This window comes from Acomys russatus, chromosome 16 (genome assembly GCF_903995435.1).
Source record: "Acomys russatus chromosome 16, mAcoRus1.1, whole genome shotgun sequence".
Lineage (NCBI taxonomy): Eukaryota > Metazoa > Chordata > Mammalia > Rodentia > Muridae > Acomys > Acomys russatus.
In genome coordinates, this window is record NC_067152.1 from 860,875 (window position 1) to 880,408 (window position 19,534).

The 19,534-nt window shown below is 40.7% G+C and overlaps 2 protein-coding genes and 1 pseudogene across 2 annotated transcripts; 2 read left to right on the plus strand and 1 right to left on the minus strand.

The window, feature by feature from the left end:
• Positions 1-963: 963 nt before the first annotated feature.
• Positions 964-1,528, minus strand: LOC127199792 (60S ribosomal protein L18-like; annotated as a pseudogene).
• Positions 1,529-4,308: 2,780 nt separating this feature from the next.
• Positions 4,309-5,253, plus strand: LOC127199793 (olfactory receptor 1468-like). The gene has a single exon (XM_051157782.1). It carries the CDS (start codon positions 4,309-4,311, stop codon positions 5,251-5,253), a length of 945 nt encoding a protein of 314 aa, XP_051013739.1.
• Positions 5,254-11,333: 6,080 nt separating this feature from the next.
• LOC127199794 (olfactory receptor 1468-like) lies at positions 11,334-15,163 on the plus strand. The gene is made up of 2 exons (XM_051157784.1): positions 11,334-11,342; positions 14,210-15,163. The coding sequence occupies exons 1-2, from the start codon at positions 11,334-11,336 to the stop codon at positions 15,161-15,163; spliced, it is 963 nt and encodes a 320-aa protein (XP_051013741.1).
• Positions 15,164-19,534: the final 4,371 nt, after the last annotated feature.

Below are 19,534 nucleotides of genomic sequence, written 5' to 3' on the forward strand. Positions count from 1 at the left end.
CCTCAGCCTCTCTGGGCTGCTCTCTTCTGGCTCATCCCACTCTCTTCTCATCTGTGTGCTATGGCACTCCCTTTTCCTTTTCTGTCCTTGCTAATTTTGGATGGACTTTTACCGTCTTATTCCAGCTGATCTCTTTTCTTGGTTTACAGGATGGAAGTTAGACAAATTGATGTGCTTTAATGCCCCCTAAAATGTTTTAACAACAAGAAAAATGTCCAAACTGGAAGCATTTTTGTTTTCTCCACTAATGCCGTAATAACTTGTGAGATATTTCTCAGTTTGAAATGCTTCATTCTTCTTGCCTGTGAAGCTTAAAAGCAAAAAAATAAGAAAAGTCTTATTTTTAGTTACACTACCTAAGAGGGAGAAGTGAGAGGATGCTCTTTAGGGAAAAGGGAGACTAAGGTATAGGGTAGCTTATTGGACCACCACTAAGAGTGACCTGGACGTTAGCATCTAGCACTTACATGTAAGGGTGGGCCCATAGGCATTAATTCTGATTCTGAACGTGTGACTTTCAGTGCGTGGAACCAGAGGAACCCAATGCTAGAACACAAGAAGCAGGGAAAACACGTCTGAGGTAACCCTATCAGACTATCTACATCAGTGGTTCTTGGCCTTGTGTGTTGCGACCCTTTGACAAACCTCTATCTACAAAAATATTTATATTATGATTTATAACAGTATAAAATTACAGCTATGAAGTAGCAACACAGATAATTTTGTTTGTGGGTCACTACAGCATGAGGAACAGTGGTAAAGGGTCGCAGTATTAGGAAGGTTGAGACACTGCTCTACATAGAGCCGGTTCAAGTCTGTAAAACTTGCCATAGCTGTGTCTGCATTAAGAGAGAACAGATGAGAGACCCTGATGCTGCACAGGAATATGTGATAACATTTACAAGAAAAGAACATTTTTCAGCATCCAAAGCTTCTTTAATAACAGTAAGACCCAGGCCAGGGTTAGTTTTTGTAGCCTCGGCTGGTCCTTCGGCCTCTGGCACGCTCGAACTAATGGCCCTTGGAGCGGACATAGGGTTTGGTGTCACTGTGTGTAGTCCCTGGGACCTTGCCAAAATGCTGGTACACCTCTCAGCCCTACTGAAGACCAGACAGGAGCATGGTGCCTCAGCCTTTGGGAGACTCCAGGGCCAGCTGGTTGAAGATGAGGATCTTACCCCTAGCCTTGAGGGTGCTACTTCACCTGGCTGTTCACCCGCAGTGCACACACCTCAACTGGGGCACTTCCAGGATCCTCACGTCATCTGTGGCTGTCCCCACAACCATAGCAGTTTTGTTTTTTTCAGCCAGGAAGCTTCATCTTTCAGATTATGCGTGACAGGGACAGAGGTGGCCGGTTGGTGCTACTCATGAATAAGCTTTTCAGCACAACGTGATTGCAGGTGGAGTTGGTTCGTCTGGCCAGAAACCTGTACAGCTTGACTAGCAGCCACAAGTAGATGTCCTGGCTCTTGGGCTCCTTTCATTGAATCTTTTGGTCCATGTTGTGACAAATGTCAATACCCATGATGGCGCCTCCTGCTGGGCCATGTCCAGAAAGGAGAAAAAAAATTTCTGAGCAGATGACTCATTGGCTGTATTCTAGTAGGTACTAAGACGGCTAATGAGCAAGTTGGGGCTCTTTATATCGCTGAACCAAAAGAAAAGAAAGAATTTCTGTACTGCCTGAGGTAATTCAGCCATAGATAACAAGGGAAATTCTTTTCTCTACACAATGAGGAAAAAGATTTTGTCTAATTTCCAGGGATTTGTTTTGTTTTTTTAAGACACAGTTTCTCTGTGTAGTCCTGGCTGTTGTGGAGCTCATGCTGTAGACCAGGCTGGCCTTGAACTCACAATGATTTGTCTGCCTCTATCTCCTGAGTGCTGGGATTAAGAGTGTGTACCACCACTGTCCATCTTTAATTTCTAGGAATTTTATTTATATCAGCATCATTCATAATTTCCCCAACTGTGAACAACTAAGATGTTCTTTGGCAGGTGAATGGATAGACTATAGTACTACAGACAATGGAATATCATTAACAATTAAAAGGACAAGCAAATGTGAGTGTACATTACTAAGAATGAAGCCAACCCCAGGATCTTTTTGTGTCAACACATCAAAAGCAGCTATTTTAGCAATCCAACAAAGGCAATACCATTGAGGATACATATTCCTGAGGAATGAAGGCCGAATCTAGTTGAAATGATGAAAAGGGAACATAGGATAAGTATAGAAGAGGACTTAAAAATGTCAATTGTAATCTTGTGATCAAATGGAAAAGCGGGCACTGGGAAGGAATCATCTAGGGAGACTGGTTAGGATGATGGGGGTGGGGCACTGCTAAGACTTTCCTAGAGAAGTTAGAAGGTAAAAACAACTGAATAAGATACAAATCCAATTTCCTTTTTTATTTTGGCTGGAGGAAGAATTGAGCACAATGTGGTAGAGTCTCTTTTCTCTTATTCCTTTCCTTCCTGTGGGTCTTCATATACTCCGGTTCTTGTAGCTGACATTTCTCTTACTGGAATATGTTCATGGGGAGTTTGGTTGTAATGAAAGATTTTGCTACCCTTGAAATATTCCTGAAATATGTGTTTTTCTCTATGGTAGTCAAAGACCACCAATAGATTTTTTTCTAAAGGACAAAGCCCAAGCTTTAATAGTGCTAAGATATTTCAGAATCTTCACAATTAAGAGTTCTATTTTTAGGCCTTTTCAACCATTCTCCCCAAATGCAGGTTCCAGCATACAGGATTACTGTTGATTCCCTAGACAGACAATGAAAAAATATCTCTCAGTGATCTGCTTGCTATCCCCATAGCCCCCAAAGCGCAAAACCATGTGATTAGTGAATAATCAGTCACTGCTCCAGGACTCCAACAGAATTTGTTCTAGGGACGTCTTGAGTAACTACTTTGTCTTATGTAATGACTTCCTTCAGGAGCTAGACCCTCTGGGATGCACAGAGAGAGAAGTGTGACAGGTGATGACTACAGAGGCTCTTCTCCCTATGCCTATACTGAATAAATGGGGACAAGATCTTGGACCAGGGCCCTGGTGTCACACTGAGACATTCTGGGTAAGTTGGCAGGAAGGTGACTTTGTTCCCTAACTGGAAAGTCTTAATATCCCAGGCTCATGAAATTCTGCAAGATAATTTTTCCAGATGTACTTTCCATCTCTGTGCTCCCATGTCTTTTCCATCATTGTAGAAATGTTCTGATTAGACTTTTCCACCTACAATATTTTTAGTATAGGGTTCATCACTATTACTATGAAGCATGTTATCACAAGATTGTATCACTTCCACATAAGAGCATCCCTCTGAGGAAGGCATTTCATACAGATTGCTTTGTTATATATTGGATTATTCAAGGGATTTAAAAAGGCCCAGATAACTCCCCTGATGAGATTACAATCACAATTATTGGGGGGGGCAATGTAAAAAAAAATCTGTATTTTTAAAAGGGAGCTATATGATTAATCTATCAAAGTGTGGTCCACAGACCAGCAGAATTCCCATCACCAAATGTAAAGTGTGAACTTTTAAAATGTAGAATTTTGAGCCAGCACAAGACTTACTGATCAGAATCAGAATTTATCAGGACAGCCAGGTGTTTCAGATCTAAATTAAAATTTGTGCCATGGCCAAATCCAAGCCTTTTTTGGTCATTCTTATGTGCAGTTCAGACTGAGAACTGAGCAGGTACCATATGAAAAGGAGGGAGACCATTGTAGAGTTCCTGGAATTCAGGTGTTGATCAGTGGTGCCATCTGCAAGCAGTGTCCCTGTACACTGTGATTCCTCATAACAGCCTCGCTATCAGAGGGGTGTCCTGTTCGTTCTTCGGGGAGACTCTGTCCTGAGATAGGTGTGTAAAACTGTGTTGATACATTCCAGCTGCAACACTGGAAGGGCATGACTAGATGTGAAACTGTTAGTATGGATAGATTAAATAACACTGTTAAGGTGAAAATTGCCACAGCGGGGCTCAGTGTGCCTCTTCAAGGGAGGAACTTCTCATGTACCTTAACAGCCTTTTTAGTTTACCCTTTTAGCTCTGAGGCATCTGACATATGGGTTCATGGAGACAAACTGAAATGAGTCTCAAAATTACCTTCATTCATTCCTTTCTCCCCAAATCACCTATCAAATTAGTAGTTTTCATTCCACTATCAATGAATCGTATAGATATTATTGCTCAAGAAACATTTAGCAGATTGTATAACATAGAAATGTGTTTTTATTTAGATTTAAGAGAACTTTAACTTTTTTCTCTTAAAGATTCTTGTGACATAGCATGACAGAAGGAAACCAAACTGTCAACTCCCAGTTCCTCCTCCTGGGTCTGCCTATCCCACAAGAGCACCAGCTCCTGTTCTATGTCCTGTTCCTGGCCATGTACCTCACCACCATCCTGGGGAACCTCCTCCTCATCATCCTCATTCACCTGGACTCCCATCTCCACACGCCCATGTACTTCTTTCTCAGCAACTTGTCCTTCTCTGGCCTCTGCTTTTCCTCTGTCACAATGCCCAAGTTGCTACAGAACATGCAGAGCCAGGACACATCCATCCCCTATGCAGGCTGCCTGGCGCAAATGTACTTTTTCCTGTTTTTTGCAGACCTTGAGAGCTTCCTCCTTGTGGCCATGGCCTATGACCGCTATGTGGCCATCTGTTTCCCCCTCCATTACACCAGCATCATGAGCCCCAAGCTCTGTGTGAGTCTGGTGCTGCTGTCCTGGGTGCTGACCACGTTCCATGCCATGCTGCACACCCTGCTCATGGCCAGACTATCTTTCTGTGAGGACAATGTGATCCCTCACTTTTTCTGTAACATGTCTGCTCTGCTGAAGCTGTCCTGCTCTGACACACACGTTAACGAGTTGGTGATATTTATCACGGGAGGCATCATTCTTGTCATTCCCCTTGTGCTCATCATTGTGTCCTATGCGCGAATCGTCTCCTCCATCCTCAAGGTCCCTTCTGCTCAAGGCATCTGTAAAGCCTTCTCCACCTGTGGCTCCCACCTGTCTGTGGTGTCCCTGTTCTACGGGACAGTCATTGGTCTGTACTTGTGTCCATCAGCTAATAACTCTACTGTGAAGGAGACTGTCATGGCCATGATGTACACAGTGGTGACTCCCATGCTGAACCCTTTCATCTACAGCCTGAGGAACAGAGACATGAAGGGAGCACTAGGAAGAGTTGTTTGTAAGAGGAAAATTCTTTTCTACCTGTGATGGTAATGGTTGAGATTATTTATTTAGTAGATAACTGATATCCGGATATTATTATTGACCACTTTTTTTCACTAGGGAAAGTTTTGCTAAAATGATATATAATTTCCCAATAATTAAAATGGTGGGTGTAGAAATGTTTAATTGGTTAAAAAGGGGTTCTCACGATTTGCTTGTAGAGTTTTCCTATTTGTTAATTCAAGGTGACCCTGTGAAGGCATATGTAAAATCTTTGAATACATGTTGTGGCCCATCAAGATGGTTCAGCAGGTAAGAACATTTTCTGCTGAGCGTGATGACATTAGATCAGGACCCATATGGTGGACAGAGAGAGAGAGAGAGAGAGAGAGAGAGAGAGAGAGAGAGAGAGAGAGAGAGAGAGAGAGAGAACCTGTTTCTGCTAGTTGCCTTCTGACCTCCATGCATACACAGGTGGGCAGCAAATAGATAAATAAAGAGTAAAAAACCAGCTATATCTGTGGTGGCTAAAATGTTAATTTTTGTCCATAATTTAAAAAAACTGTAACTGAGAGGTAGGCGGATCTCTTTGAGTTCAAGGCCAGTCTGGTCTACAAAGCAAGTCCAGGACAGTCAAGGCTACACAGAGAAACTCTGTATCGAACACACACACACACACACACACACACACACACACACACACACACACACGCACACACACACAATCACCACACCACCACCACCAATTACAAAAAACAAAATATCGAAAAATTAACAAAACAAAGAAACAAACAAAATAATCAAAATAATCCCAAACTATAACACATTTAAATCATGGTCTATTCCTTCCTGGTGATACTTTGGCATTTCACATCTCCTGTTTCTTGGTCTAAAATGGACCTTTAATTGATAAACGAAAATTCTATACTCCTCCCAAGAAAATGCTCACATTACCCACTCTCTTAATCTGTATTAATTATGCCTTGTTTTAGGTGTGTATTGTTGCTAACAGCAGCAATAAAAGGTGTGTATGGTGTGCTTAAAGCACACCAGTTGCCATCATGGGTAAACTCCCAAATCTTGATGATATTATGCAATAATTTTCCCCTTTAAAATTCAGCTGAAGCCATAACAAGGAAGGAGTATGTTACTGACCATGAGCCTGAAAGTGACCTCAGATACGCTATCCAGCTGGAGAAGCATAGAGATAGAGGATAACACGGAGGAGCAAGCCTCTGTGAGTGATGCACAGCACTCGTGTTTCCTGTTCCAGAACCCAGCTAGACAGTACAGTTCAGTGTAGATGCATAGGTAGGCAGTGAGGAATGGTCTCTTCATAGACTGCCACATGGAGGCTTAGTATGACCTTGGACTTTGGACCTGTATTTATCTGTCTTTTCATACCAGTTTTAGAAACAGTTGATGGGACAACTGGATATGCACACGCAAAAGAATAAAGCTAGCTTCCCACTGCTCACCCTGTACAGAAGTCCACGGGAATCAATCAAAGACCCCAGCGTCACTCTCAGCACCTCTGCTCACCCTGTACAGAAGTCCACGGGAATCAAAGACCTCAGCGTCACTCTCAGCACCTCTGCTCACCCTGTACAGAAGTCCACGGGAATCAATCAAAGACCTCAGCGTCACTCTCAGCACCTCTGCTCACCCTGTACAGAAGTCCACGGGAATCAATCAAAGACCCCAGCGTCACTCTCAGCACCTCTGCTCACCCTGTACAGAAGTCCACGGGAATCAATCAAAGACCCCAGCGTCACTCTCAGCACCTCTGCTCACCCTGTACAGAAGTCCACGGGAATCAATCAAAGACCCCAGCGTCATTCTCAGCACCTCTGCTCACCCTGTACAGAAGCCCACGGGAATCAATCAAAGACCCCAGCGTCACTCTCAGCACCTCTGCTCACCCTGTACAGAAGTCCACGGGAATCAATCAAAGACCCCAGCGTCACTCTCAGCACCTCTGCTCACCCTGTACAGAAGTCCACGGGAATCAATCAAAGACCCCAGCGTCACTCTCAGCACCTCTGCTCACCCTGTACAGAAGTCCACGGGAATCAATCAAAGACCTCAGCGTCACTCTCAGCACCTTGCAAAAGCCATAGGAGGACATAACCCCAGCACTTCAAGACATAGGTGTAGGCAAGGGCTTTCTGGAAAAGACCCCAAATGCCACAGAAAATAGCTCAAAAAATTGGCAAGGGGGGTTACATGAAAACAAGAAGTTTCATTACTGCAAGGGAAATGGTATCACCATCAAGAGAAAGCCAACGTAATGGAAAAAAACATTTGCCATTTATACATATGATAGAGATTAATATTTAGAATTCCAAAAATTAAATACCCCAGGTCTAAATTCTCCAACAAATAGCAAACACATTAATAGACAGCTCTCAAAGAGAAAATATAAATATTTGAAAAGTGTTCAATGAACCTAGCCAGTAGTTATTTATGGAATTTTCAAGATAATTTTGGGTCATAATTAACTGCCAATAAGTAAAACCATGAAAAATATTGAAGCACGGACAAGGGGTACTACTGTATGCCTAAGACTGGTAAGTATAAAATGATTTAAGAAATTAGGATTTAAATAAAGGATAGAGATACCATTTTCTGGACTAGAAAACTCATGTTCATATGACTATTTGTAAACTTATTTTGAGAGTTAACAACTTGCATTCATAACTTAGCAGAAATTATTAAGTAAAAACTGATAATAAAATCTATTTGTGAAAGCAAAGGAAGTAAAAACCAAAGTCAGTTTTGGGAAAGAATAAAGCAGGAGAACCAAGAGCCTCCGGTTTTTAGTCTTGTGATTAAGGAACGAATGATAACAGAGAACAAAAAGTGTGTGTGAGACTATGGACTATTTTATCACAGACAACATCCACTCTTGGGGGCCTGGGGGTCGAGCAGCATTACCCCCATTAGACCTGTATTCTACCACTGAGCTGTAGCCTCAGGACTTGGATTTATTGAGATAGGTCTTACTATGTAGCCTAGATGGGATTCAAACTCACAATCCTTCTACCCTCACCTCATGGGTGCTGGGATCACAGATGTGAACTACAGCACTGGGATAGATAGGTCCACTCTTCTACCGTCTATGGCCATTTGAGGAAAATGGAAAGACAGTTCAACAGGCTCTACTGTGATGTTCAAAATTAAGATTTCCACAGAGCAAAGCAAAGTAAAAAAAATGCACTGCAATCCACCTTTCTCAGATTCTATAAAGTAACATGAAAGGAACCACAGCTCTTAGCAGTTCTCTGAGTGGTAAGGGGACTCCCACAGTGCTTTTCTCTGTGCAGCCAGAGAACTTCTTGAGCAAAATTCAAGCAGCTTGTGCAGAAGGACTGAAGTGAACTACTGTCACGCTGCATCTACTACAGCTAGCTGAGGCCAGCGAAGAGCTGATTCTTGCAGCTATGGATTAAACTAGAATGGCAGGTGGAAAATCGTATGCCTAAAATATTAGTTCTCAAAAGGTGGATTAGTCTGCTGGGAAATGTAACAGTGGTTTCACTGAATTCAGTGTGGAGCTGCCACATAGATGCTTTCGATTCTTGTATAAATTAATGTACTGAGAGCCGCGGTGCCATTCTGCTTGAGGTGCGTGACGCTGATGACCATAGGAAACTTGGACGCTCTGTATGTAACAGAGCAGGGAATGCAGTGTCTGAAATCTTAGGAAATTCTCTGGGCACCATTTAATGTTTACATGGTCCCAAATAAATTGTTAACTTAAGCAATAACAACCAGATAAAACAACAAGGACGCAGATTCCCAAGTAGTGAAAGCATCACACCCAGCCGACGACTGCCGAGTGCAAGGGGGAAGCAGTGGGGAAAGGAGTTATAAATGCCACCTATGGTTAAGTAGTTACTTAGAGGAACTGGAGGAACATGGCATTGGGATATCCAGGTATATATGGAGACTGTTGGGATGGTGGTGGTGGATGCTGTTAGTGCTTTCCTATGGAGGCGAGGAGGTGAAAACAAAGGAGTGAAGCGAGAGTCTGTACTTTTGAGTGTTGATTTGAGGATGAATTGAGCATGGTCTAGGGGAATTCATCTTACATGGCCATTTGCACACTGTTGGGCCATAGAAGTCAGATTCTCATTAGCTGCATGCTTGTATATTCTAGGATTCTGTTTACAGGGAGTTGGCTTACAGTCTGATTACACACCAGGGGACACTTTCTCAAGCATGTGTTTTTAATGATGGTACTTTGCTTCAAAACGTCTAATGGCCTTGTGAGGAAAACTGTAGGTAAAGTATTCATGGATTTAACACCTTCTTTGACTCTTTCCACCATTCTTCATCACCTACCCAAATGCAAGCTCCATTGACACAGGACCATGGTGATGAATAAGCACCAAGCTTTCAGCTTATTTTTTTCCCTATTCCTACCATTTTTCAAAGTATGTTCATGTGTGATCAGGGGCTATAATTAGAAACACAGGCCTCTGAGAGAATTATTCTAGCTAGAACTTGGATAATGACTTTGTTTTAAATGAGTTCCTCTAGGACATAGACTCCTCCGGGATGCAGAGCTCCTTAGGCCCAGGGATAAGCAGAATGAGAAAAATGAGCAAGGATGGTGCTCTCACAGGTGACAGCTGTGGAGACCATTGCTTCCTCTGCCTTTGGTGAATAAATGGGAACAGGATCTTAGAGCCCTGTAGTCACCCTGAGATATTTCTGGGTAAGTTTGTGAGGCAGAGGGCGAATGAACTGGTGTATTGATATCCTTGCAACCTGAGGTTCTTGATTTTACTGGTTTTGTGACATTCTATGGGGGTTTTATGTTGTTTACTAATGAAAACATTTATTAACATTAATATACAATGTAATCTTAAAAATTGAGATATTTAGCATGATGGCATCTCTCTGAGATAGACATAGGATACACAGGTTTTTAGCCTTTGGCTCTATTACTGAAATGCTAATTTCTTCAGAATACTTCAGAATACTTTGGGCAATCTCCCTCCAAAGGTTATGATCATCCCATTTATTGGGAAACAGCTCAGAAGCTTGTACACACACACACACACACACACACACACACACACACACACACACACACACAATCTTTCTATTTTAAGTGTGGTCCACAGACCAGCAGAGTTATCACTAAATGTATAATCTGAACTTCTAACATGTAGAATTAGGTTCTACATCAAGCCTACAATGTCAGGATTGGCATTGAGCAAAGCAATTGGATTTCATATGTAAAATAAGTATTTTAAAGAAACTTTCATGCTTTACTTTTCAGTGCTGGGGATCGAACTTAATACCTTAGGGATGCTAGACAGGCACTCTACCATTGGGCTGTATCTCCAGCTTGAAGGGATGCTTTATGATTCTTATGTGCAGCCTTAACTGAGAACTGAATACGTACTGGGTGAGGGAGATGAGAAGCCCCACCACGGGAATGGCTCAAACTTATGTTCCTAGTGAGTGGCATCGTCTTTCAGGTGATACCTCTTGATTGTGATTCATTATGACAGCTGGATGCCAAATTGAGACTGTCCTCACTTCTCAGAAACGCAGTATTTAGACAAGCCACATATACAAAACTTTATTGATGCTTTTCCTTATTGTAGTTATATCACATTATGTCGAAATACATAGAAGCAATCAAGAAAGCAAGCACTATCAACATGGCTAGACAAAAGAGCAGGACAAAAATGCTAGCATTTGAATTCAGTTATTTATCTTCTGTGCAATGCATAGCCATTGCAGTCATGAGCCACAACAATTATGAATGACAACACTGGGTGTCTACACAAGAAAAGGCCTGTCAACAGCCAGACATGGGTGGGGCTCTACTCCTCATCCCTGAACTATATTGTGCTGATAGATTCAAGGAAAGAGCCATCATTGCCTTTGCTTGTGTACATACTGATGACTAGAATCTAACGTATACTTCTAATCCAGTGGTCAGACAGATGACCCTGGATAAACTAAATAATTTATAAAACAAAACAAAAAGTCATGAACATGTGAGAGGGACAGGTAGGAGCAAAATAGATGTTTGACAGTGGGGGGAGGCAGAAAAGAGAAAGTGGGGGTCGGGAAGAAAGTAACATGAATACATTATGTACATGAATCAAGTTGTCAAAGAATTAACTAAATTAATAAAAAGAACAAAAATGACATAAAAAGAAAAGAAAAGAAGTGGGGGAGGAAACAATGAAGCAGGGATAAAAAAGATACATGGAAAAACACAGAATCTAAAGGACTTCCTAGATAGCTAGAGAAATAAATATAAAAAAGAAAACTCTTAGGATTCTGTCTTGAGACTAGATTTTTAAAATTCTGGGATAGGAAAGATGGAGGGGTGGCTTGGGAAAAGGCCAGGAGGAAATAATGTCTGGTGATCTGAAGATGGCTCCAATAAGTCCAGGAGGCGCTAATTACTAAGCACTTGATGGTAGGGTAGTGAAGGTGGTTTGTGTGCACATGGACCTAAGGTGGCAACGGATGCTGTGAGAGGGACCTGAAGGGTGGAGCTGAATCATCACAAGGGAAAAGTGTCCAGAAGATGCTCCAGGAAATAGTGATATGGAATACACTGTTAGAAAAACAGCCAACTGGGGTCTGGAGAGATGGCTCGGTGGTTAAGAGCACTGGCTGTTCTACCAGAGGTCCTGAGTTCAATTCCCAGAAACAACATGATGGCTCATCTGTAGTGGAATCTGATTTTCTCTTCTGGTGTGCATGAAAACAGAGTACTCACATACATAAGATAAATAAATCTTTTTTTTTTTTACACTCAGAATTAAAGTTTATTTATCTTATCACTATACATGTTTTTTTCAATTTTTACTGTATATGCATAATTAAATATATTGCACATACATTTTATTTTTTTATTTTTTTACATTTTTTATTAATTTATTCCTATTACATCTCGATTGTTAGCCCTTCCCCTGTGTCCTCCCATTCTTCCCTCCCTCCCACTTCCCCCCTTCTCCCCTCCCCTATGTCTGTGATTGAGGGAGACCTCCTCCCCCTATATATGCTCTTAGAATATCGAGTCTCTTCTTGGTAACTTACTATCCTTCCTCTGAGTGCTGCCAGGCCTCCCCATCCAGGGGACATGGTCAGAAAAGGGGCACCAGAGTTTGTGTGAGAGTCAGATCTCACTCTCCACTCAATGGTGGAGAATATCATGTTTGTCGGCTAGGTCTTGGTAGGGGTTCAAAGCTTACTGCCTATATTCTCCTTGGCTTGTGCCTTAGTTTTAGGAGGACACCAGGGCCCAGATCTGCCTGTCATAAAGTTATTCTTGTAGGTTTCCAGGACCCTGTGGGTCCTACTATTTCCTCTTTCTTCCATGCTACTCTTGCCTAAAGTCTCAAGAGGATGTCCTCTCCTCTGACCCACTTTCCTGGTAAGTAAAGTTTTTCATGGTACATATCCCTTGGACTAGTGTTTTGATATAAGTGAGTATATACCGTTTGTCTCTTTTTGCTTCTGGGTGAACTCACTCATTATGATAATTTCTAGATCAATCCATTTGTCCACAAATTTCGGGAATTCCTTGTTTTTAATAGCTGAGTAGTATTCCATAGTGTAAATGTACCACAGTTTCTTAGTCCATTCTTCTACTGAGGGACACTTAGGCTGTTTCCATGTTCTGGCTATTATGTATAAAGCAGCTATGAACATGGTTGAGCATATGTCCCTGTTGTGTGTTAGAGCATTTTCTGGGTATATTCCAAGAAGTGGGATAGCTGGGTCTTGAGGAAGTCCTATTACCATTTTTTCTGAGAAAGCGCCAGATAGCTTTCCAAAGTGGTTGTACTAGTTTGCATTCCCACCAGCAATGAAGGAGTGTTCCTATACAATAAAAGATCCTCCGGAGGAATCTACATACCTGATCTCAAGCTGTACTACAGAGCAACAGTAATTAAAACAGCACGGTACTGGCAAAGCAATAGGCTGGTGGATCAATGGAATAGAATTGAAGACCCAGAGATGAATCCACACACATTTGCTCACTTGATTTTTGACAAAGAAGCCAAATCTATTCAATGAAAAAATGATAGCATCTTCAACAAATGGTGCTGGTCTAACTGGATGTCTACATGTAGAAAAATGCAATTAGACCTTTATTTGTCACCATGCACAAAACTCAAGTCCAAGTGGATTAAAGACCTCAACTTAAAACCAGAGACATTAATTCAGTTAGAGGAAAAAGTGGGGAAGAGCCTGGAACACATAGGCACAGGAAACAACTTCCTGAACAGTACACCAACAGCCCAGGCCTTAATGTCAACAATTAATAAATGGGACCTCATGAGGCTGAGAAGCTTCTATAAGGCAGGAGACACTGTCAAGAGAACAAAGCGACAGCCTACAGAATGGGAAAAAATCTTCACCAACCCTTCATCTGACAAAGGTTTAATATCCAAAATATATAAAGAACTCAAGAAATTAAACACCACAAAACCAAACAACCCAATTGCAAAATGGGGCTTGGAACTTAACAGAGAATTCTCAACAGAGGAATATCAAATGGCCGAGAAACACTTAAAGAAATGCTTGTCCTCGTTAGTCATCAGAGAAATGCAAATCAAAACGACACTGAGATTCCATCTTACACCCATCAGAATGGCTAAGATCAAAAAGTCAAATGACACCACATGTTGGCGAGGATGTGGAGGATGATAAGTAAATCTTAAAAATATAATTAAAAAAAGAAAACAGCTAATTGTAGTTACTGGGAATGGACGGCTATAGCTTCAACAGGAGAGCTGGAGACCACAGAGCTAAGCCATGAGTATGTTTCAGATGGGAGAGAACCATCAATTCTGTTGCTTTTAATGCTAATGAAAAAAAGTGTGCTCCATGGCTGGGATTTAGTCATGGTGCACTTCTGATTACAGATTCAACTTTCAGGTATAAAGATGTCATAGGCATATATTTTCTTTTATTTGTATTTTAACCTTTTATTTTCTTTAAAAGATTCTAGATGCAGGGCATCACAGAAAGGAATCAAACTGCCATCTCCCAGTTCCTCCTCCTGGGCCTGCCTATCCCACAAGAGCACCAGTTCCTGTTCTATTCCCTTTTCCTGGCCATGTATCTCACCACCATCCTGGGGAACCTCCTCATCATCATCCTCATTCAGCTGGACTCCCATCTCCACACGCCCATGTACTTCTTTCTCAGCAACTTGTCCTTCTCTGACTTCTGCTTTTCCTCTGTCACAATGCCCAAGTTGCTGCAGAACATGCAGAGCCAGGACACATCCATCCCCTATGCAGGCTGCCTGGCACAAATGTACTTTTTCCTGTTTTTTGCAGACCTTGAGAGCTTCCTCCTTGTGGCCATGGCCTATGACCGCTATGTGGCCATCTGTTTCCCCCTGCATTACACCAGCATCATGAGCCCCAAGCTCTGTGTGAGTCTGGTGCTGCTGTCCTGGGTGCTGACCACGTTCCATGCCATGCTGCACACCCTGCTCATGGCCAGACTATCTTTCTGTGAGGACAATGTGATCCCTCACTTTTTCTGTGACATGTCTGCTCTGCTGAAGCTGTCCTGCTCTGACACACACGTTAACGAGTTGGTGATATTTATCACGGGAGGCATCATTCTTGTCATTCCCTTTGTGCTCATCATTGTGTCCTACGCACGAATCGTCTCCTCCATCCTCAAGGTCCCTTCTGCTCAAGGCATCCGTAAAGCCTTCTCCACCTGTGGCTCCCACCTGTCTGTGGTGTCCCTGTTCTACGGGACAGTCATTGGTTTGTACTTGTGTCCATCAGCTAATAACTCTACTGTGAAGGAGACTGTCATGGCCATGATGTACACAGTGGTGACTCCCATGCTGAACCCTTTCATCTACAGCCTGAGGAACAGAGACATGAAGGGAGCACTAGGAAGAGTTGTTTGTAAGAGGAAAATTCTTTTCTGCCTATGATTGTAGCTATTGGGTATTTAAAAAGTAATTTATTCAGCACATATGTTCACATGGACATTTGAGGGTTATTGTACACACTTTCTTCCCATCATAAAACATTCTGCTTGAATGCAACATTTCAGGAATGTTCAGTATATGAAGTGTTTATAGAAATGGCACTAGTGTACAGAGTAACTTTATATCTCACAAGTTGCCATTTAGATGTTGTGTGTGCCAGATGCAGCATATCTGGCCATCCCTGTCACACCTGGACCGTGTTTGCAGAGCTCAGAAGAATCTATGATTAGGTTAGAGTATACTTATCAATATACTCTATTATTACAGACATATAAGACTTTCTTAGAGTCTGGTTGTGTACATAACTCATATTGTTTGAGACTGTACTCACTACTACTGCCTTGTTCCCAGATAGTGCTCTGAATAAAGGTTTGCAATGAGCCACAGACGTACAGCCTCAGAAAGCAGGACCATGCAAAGCTAGATTCTGACAACTTTAGGTAAACACAATTCTTTATAGTTATCAACTGCTCCATAAGTGATGTACCAAAAAGGAACGAGTTATTCTTTTGACTGTTAGTGCAAATTCCAGGTAGGGTCACTTGTTAATTTACATCTCTTCACAAACTGTACTCCAAGTAGTTTTGTGTGATTGATGTGCATTCAGTAGCTTCCTAGGATAGTTTTCCTGACCATGGTCAGCATAATATAAAATCATTTAATTAAATTGTTCTTAGATTACCATAATTCAGGAATGAATGATATCTTATCATGCCAAGCTGACTTTACTGACTTCTTGTTCTCATCCTTCTTAAAATATTGAAAATTAACCTATCATATGAAGAAGCATAAATAACATTTGAGCCAATGACTCAGAGAAGCAGCCCACAAAAGCTCATATCTGCAATGCACTGACTCATATGTATGGGCATATATAACAATATATGCTCTTTCTGCCAAACAGAACTTTTCATTGTTAGATAAAAATTTTTTACTTACTGCTTCTGAGGAAGTGCCCTTCCTTACATTTCATTAATTGTCTTTTGTTTCCATGTCTGATTTGTCTTTTTTCTTTCACCTGATCTGTGCTAAGAATGAACTTTTTGCTTTGTGGTAACAGTTTGATTTATGTTTGTTCAGCAGCTGATTCATATCAGAGCCCTACAAGCTTCTTTCTGATTATGAAGAAGGAAGTTGGAGTTGACTTACGCTCCCGGGAGACTTTCTTTCCCTCCTTGCTATTCAAACTTTTTCAGACATGACTTGTAGTAGTCTGACGTTGATTGTGTGGAGGAAAGAAATCTTGTAGAGGATCAAAACAAGTGGAATTGGAGATTATCAGCATTCTGTTTTGGGTTAGAATTGCATCAGTTTAAAGGCTCAAATTGTTTGACTCTGGAGATTCTCCTCAAAGTCCCCACAGCCTCAGGAATAGAGTGAGCAGCCACTTGTTATTTCGTCTTCGTTGCATGAATGCCGTTGTCTAAGTCTCCAGCCTTGATCCATTTATCTCTTCATTGTTGCCTGTGATGGCATCCAAATCATCACTTCATTCTTCTGTAATAGGTCACACTGCTGCATTCCAGACTTCTTCCTGTTCCCAGATTTACTCTGCCTTTACTGATGCTTTATGACAAGGAAGAAATAGAACTCTGCATTATCTACCTATGTTTGCTCTTTGTTCTACATTTCACTTCTCAGTTTTCATGGTGTACTGTGCAGTTGCCCTAGAAACTGTACACTTCTGTGTACATATGTGTGATGTGTGAATATGCATATATATATAAAATGGATTAAGATTTACAGGCACATGAAAAGATCAACTTTCGACTGGTACTTTCTAACATAAATTAACATATTTCTTGAATGAGTCAAAGACTACGTGTTTGACATTTGCTGCACATATGAATAGCTGAAATGTGGCTTGATTTGAGAAACTGATGGGATATAAAAAAGGAATTGAATTTGAGAATAGAAAATATTTTCTTTGAATGTAATGGATTCATGACATATATTTTCAATCTCATGCTAGTTTTGCAATAGTATATACACAGTCAAAAAGCTAAGACAATAATAGAACTCTTGAATACATTAAAGGGGTAAATTTTCATAACCATTGGCTACTTAATGATTAAATAAAGACCATTTCAAACCTTAACTGCATGTATATCATTTCCTAATTTTCTGATCACAGCTCACTCATTTTTGTTATCTTTTCTAATAGTTATTGATATTGCCTTAGGACATGACACAAACAACACAAAACCTCACAAGGAACAGAAAGAAGACTCTATCAATGAATGATATTTGTGAAACAATGGACACTCAAGAATGCTTATAAATGACTCACAAATTGTATAAGACATCTGCCACTTGCATAACAGTTGGTAGAGTCTGGTATGCAGAAAGTAAAAAGTAAATTTACAATTCTATGAAAGAAAGACAACACATTATAAAAAGGAAAAAGGAATTAAGCAAACATTTCTCTAGAGGAGTCACACAAATGGTGACTGTTGGATTTCTGCTCAGGTGGAAGGCTGTCTGAGATTCAGGAACCCAGGAACCACACAGCTCTGAGGGGAAAAGGTATTACAATAGAAGGGCATCTTGAGACATGGGAGCCCAGGAACCATGCAGCTATGAGAGGAAGCTTCCTCAGCAGAGGCATTGCAGCTCCCAGGGGAGGTATTCCCAGCTGAGCGGAGGACCTCAGGAGTTTCAGTCCTGCTCCTTCAGTGTTGCAGTTCTTTTCATTTTGTTTTGTTTTTTTGAGACAGGGTTTCTCTGTGTAGCCCTGCCTGTCCTTGACTCATTTTGTAGACCAGACTAGTCTCAAAATCACAGAGATCTGCCTGCCTGTGCCTCTCAGCGCTGGGATTAAAAGTGTTCACCACCATGCCAGGCTGAAAAAAATTATTTTTAAAGATTTATTGTTAACATGCTTTTCATGAAAACTTGAGGCTCCTAACATGTTTTCTATTAATAGTTGGTCAATTTCTTCATTTCCTTATGCTAATGGTCCTGGCAAGCCTGCATGAGACTGTATCATCTGTATGTATGTATGATATGTAATGGATAGTTTATATTTATGATTGCCTGTTGCAGTTGCATAAATAACAAGGTTAATTCTGAATGATCAGAAATAAATTCAGAAGTTTCTATATGTAAAACAACTCTTTCTGCATATTGAGAGTCAGTTCTTATATTAGAGATTCAGAAAAATCTAATACCGTAAGAATTGCATTCAACTCTGTTATTTTAACTAAAGTATATGGACTTTGACGTACTTTGCTTTTTTGGTCTCACTTATATAGCTGCCATTCCCAACTTATTTGCATCAGTGTAGAATCTAGGTTTTTCAAGAATTGGCATTCCTTTCACAATATGTGGGAGAGTTCAATTTGTTCTTTTAATAAACTGAAGACACATTTAAGATATTTGCTGTTAATTTCTCCCAAATAGTTGCTTCAAATTCTTTGCCAATTGTCATTGATTACCCATATGACATAATCTCAGCATTAATATAAGGAACAATGATTTCTGCCAGTTTTTTCTACCTTTTAGAATTAAATCAGAAACTTTTCTATGTAAGTCATTAAATTTTTTACTTTGTTTGTATGCTCATGAAATCGTTCCATAATACTATCTTCCCTTTGCATAATGAGTCCAGCAGGAGGGTGAGTTGAAGACAAAATAACCAAAAATACAATCAAGTTTGTGATCTATGCGATCCACATATGCAGCTTGCAGTCTCTGTTCCACCAGAGTTACCTCTTATTCTGCTTCAGCTGTTAGACATCTTGGACTGTTTAAATCAGAATCTCCCTGTAATGCTTGAAACAAATTACTTAACTCACGAATAGTTAATCCAATGGCAGGCCACAGCCAGTTAATATTTCCCAATAACTTTTGAAATCACTAAGAATTCACAATTGATCTCTTCTAGTCTGTACCTTTTTGGTTGTATATTTTATTGACTTGTTTTAAAACTTAAATAGTTATTAGAATCTTCTCTCTGTAGTTTCTCAAGAGCAATCTGAAACCCCCATCATGGTATAATTCTCTGTGTTTCCTTAAACATTTTCTCTAATGTATCTGCCTCAGAATCAGCCAACAAAATATTATCAATGTAATAGTAACTAATGGATTGAAGAAACTGGCTACAAATTACTTGTAGCAGTTGTTGCACAAACCACTGACATAAACTTCAACTATTTAACATTCCATGTTGACAAATTTTCGTGCCACTGATATCTTTTTAGAGGTCAAACATTATTATAAGTAGGTACTGTGAAAACAAACCTTTTTCTATCCTGATAATGCAAAAGGATAATAAAAAGCAATCTTTTGAATCAATTACTATCATAGGCCATT

Coding starts and splice junctions, on each gene's coding strand:
- LOC127199793 (XM_051157782.1), top strand. CDS start 4,309: ATGACAGAAGGAAACCAAACTGTCAACTCCCAGTTCCTCCTCCTGGGT.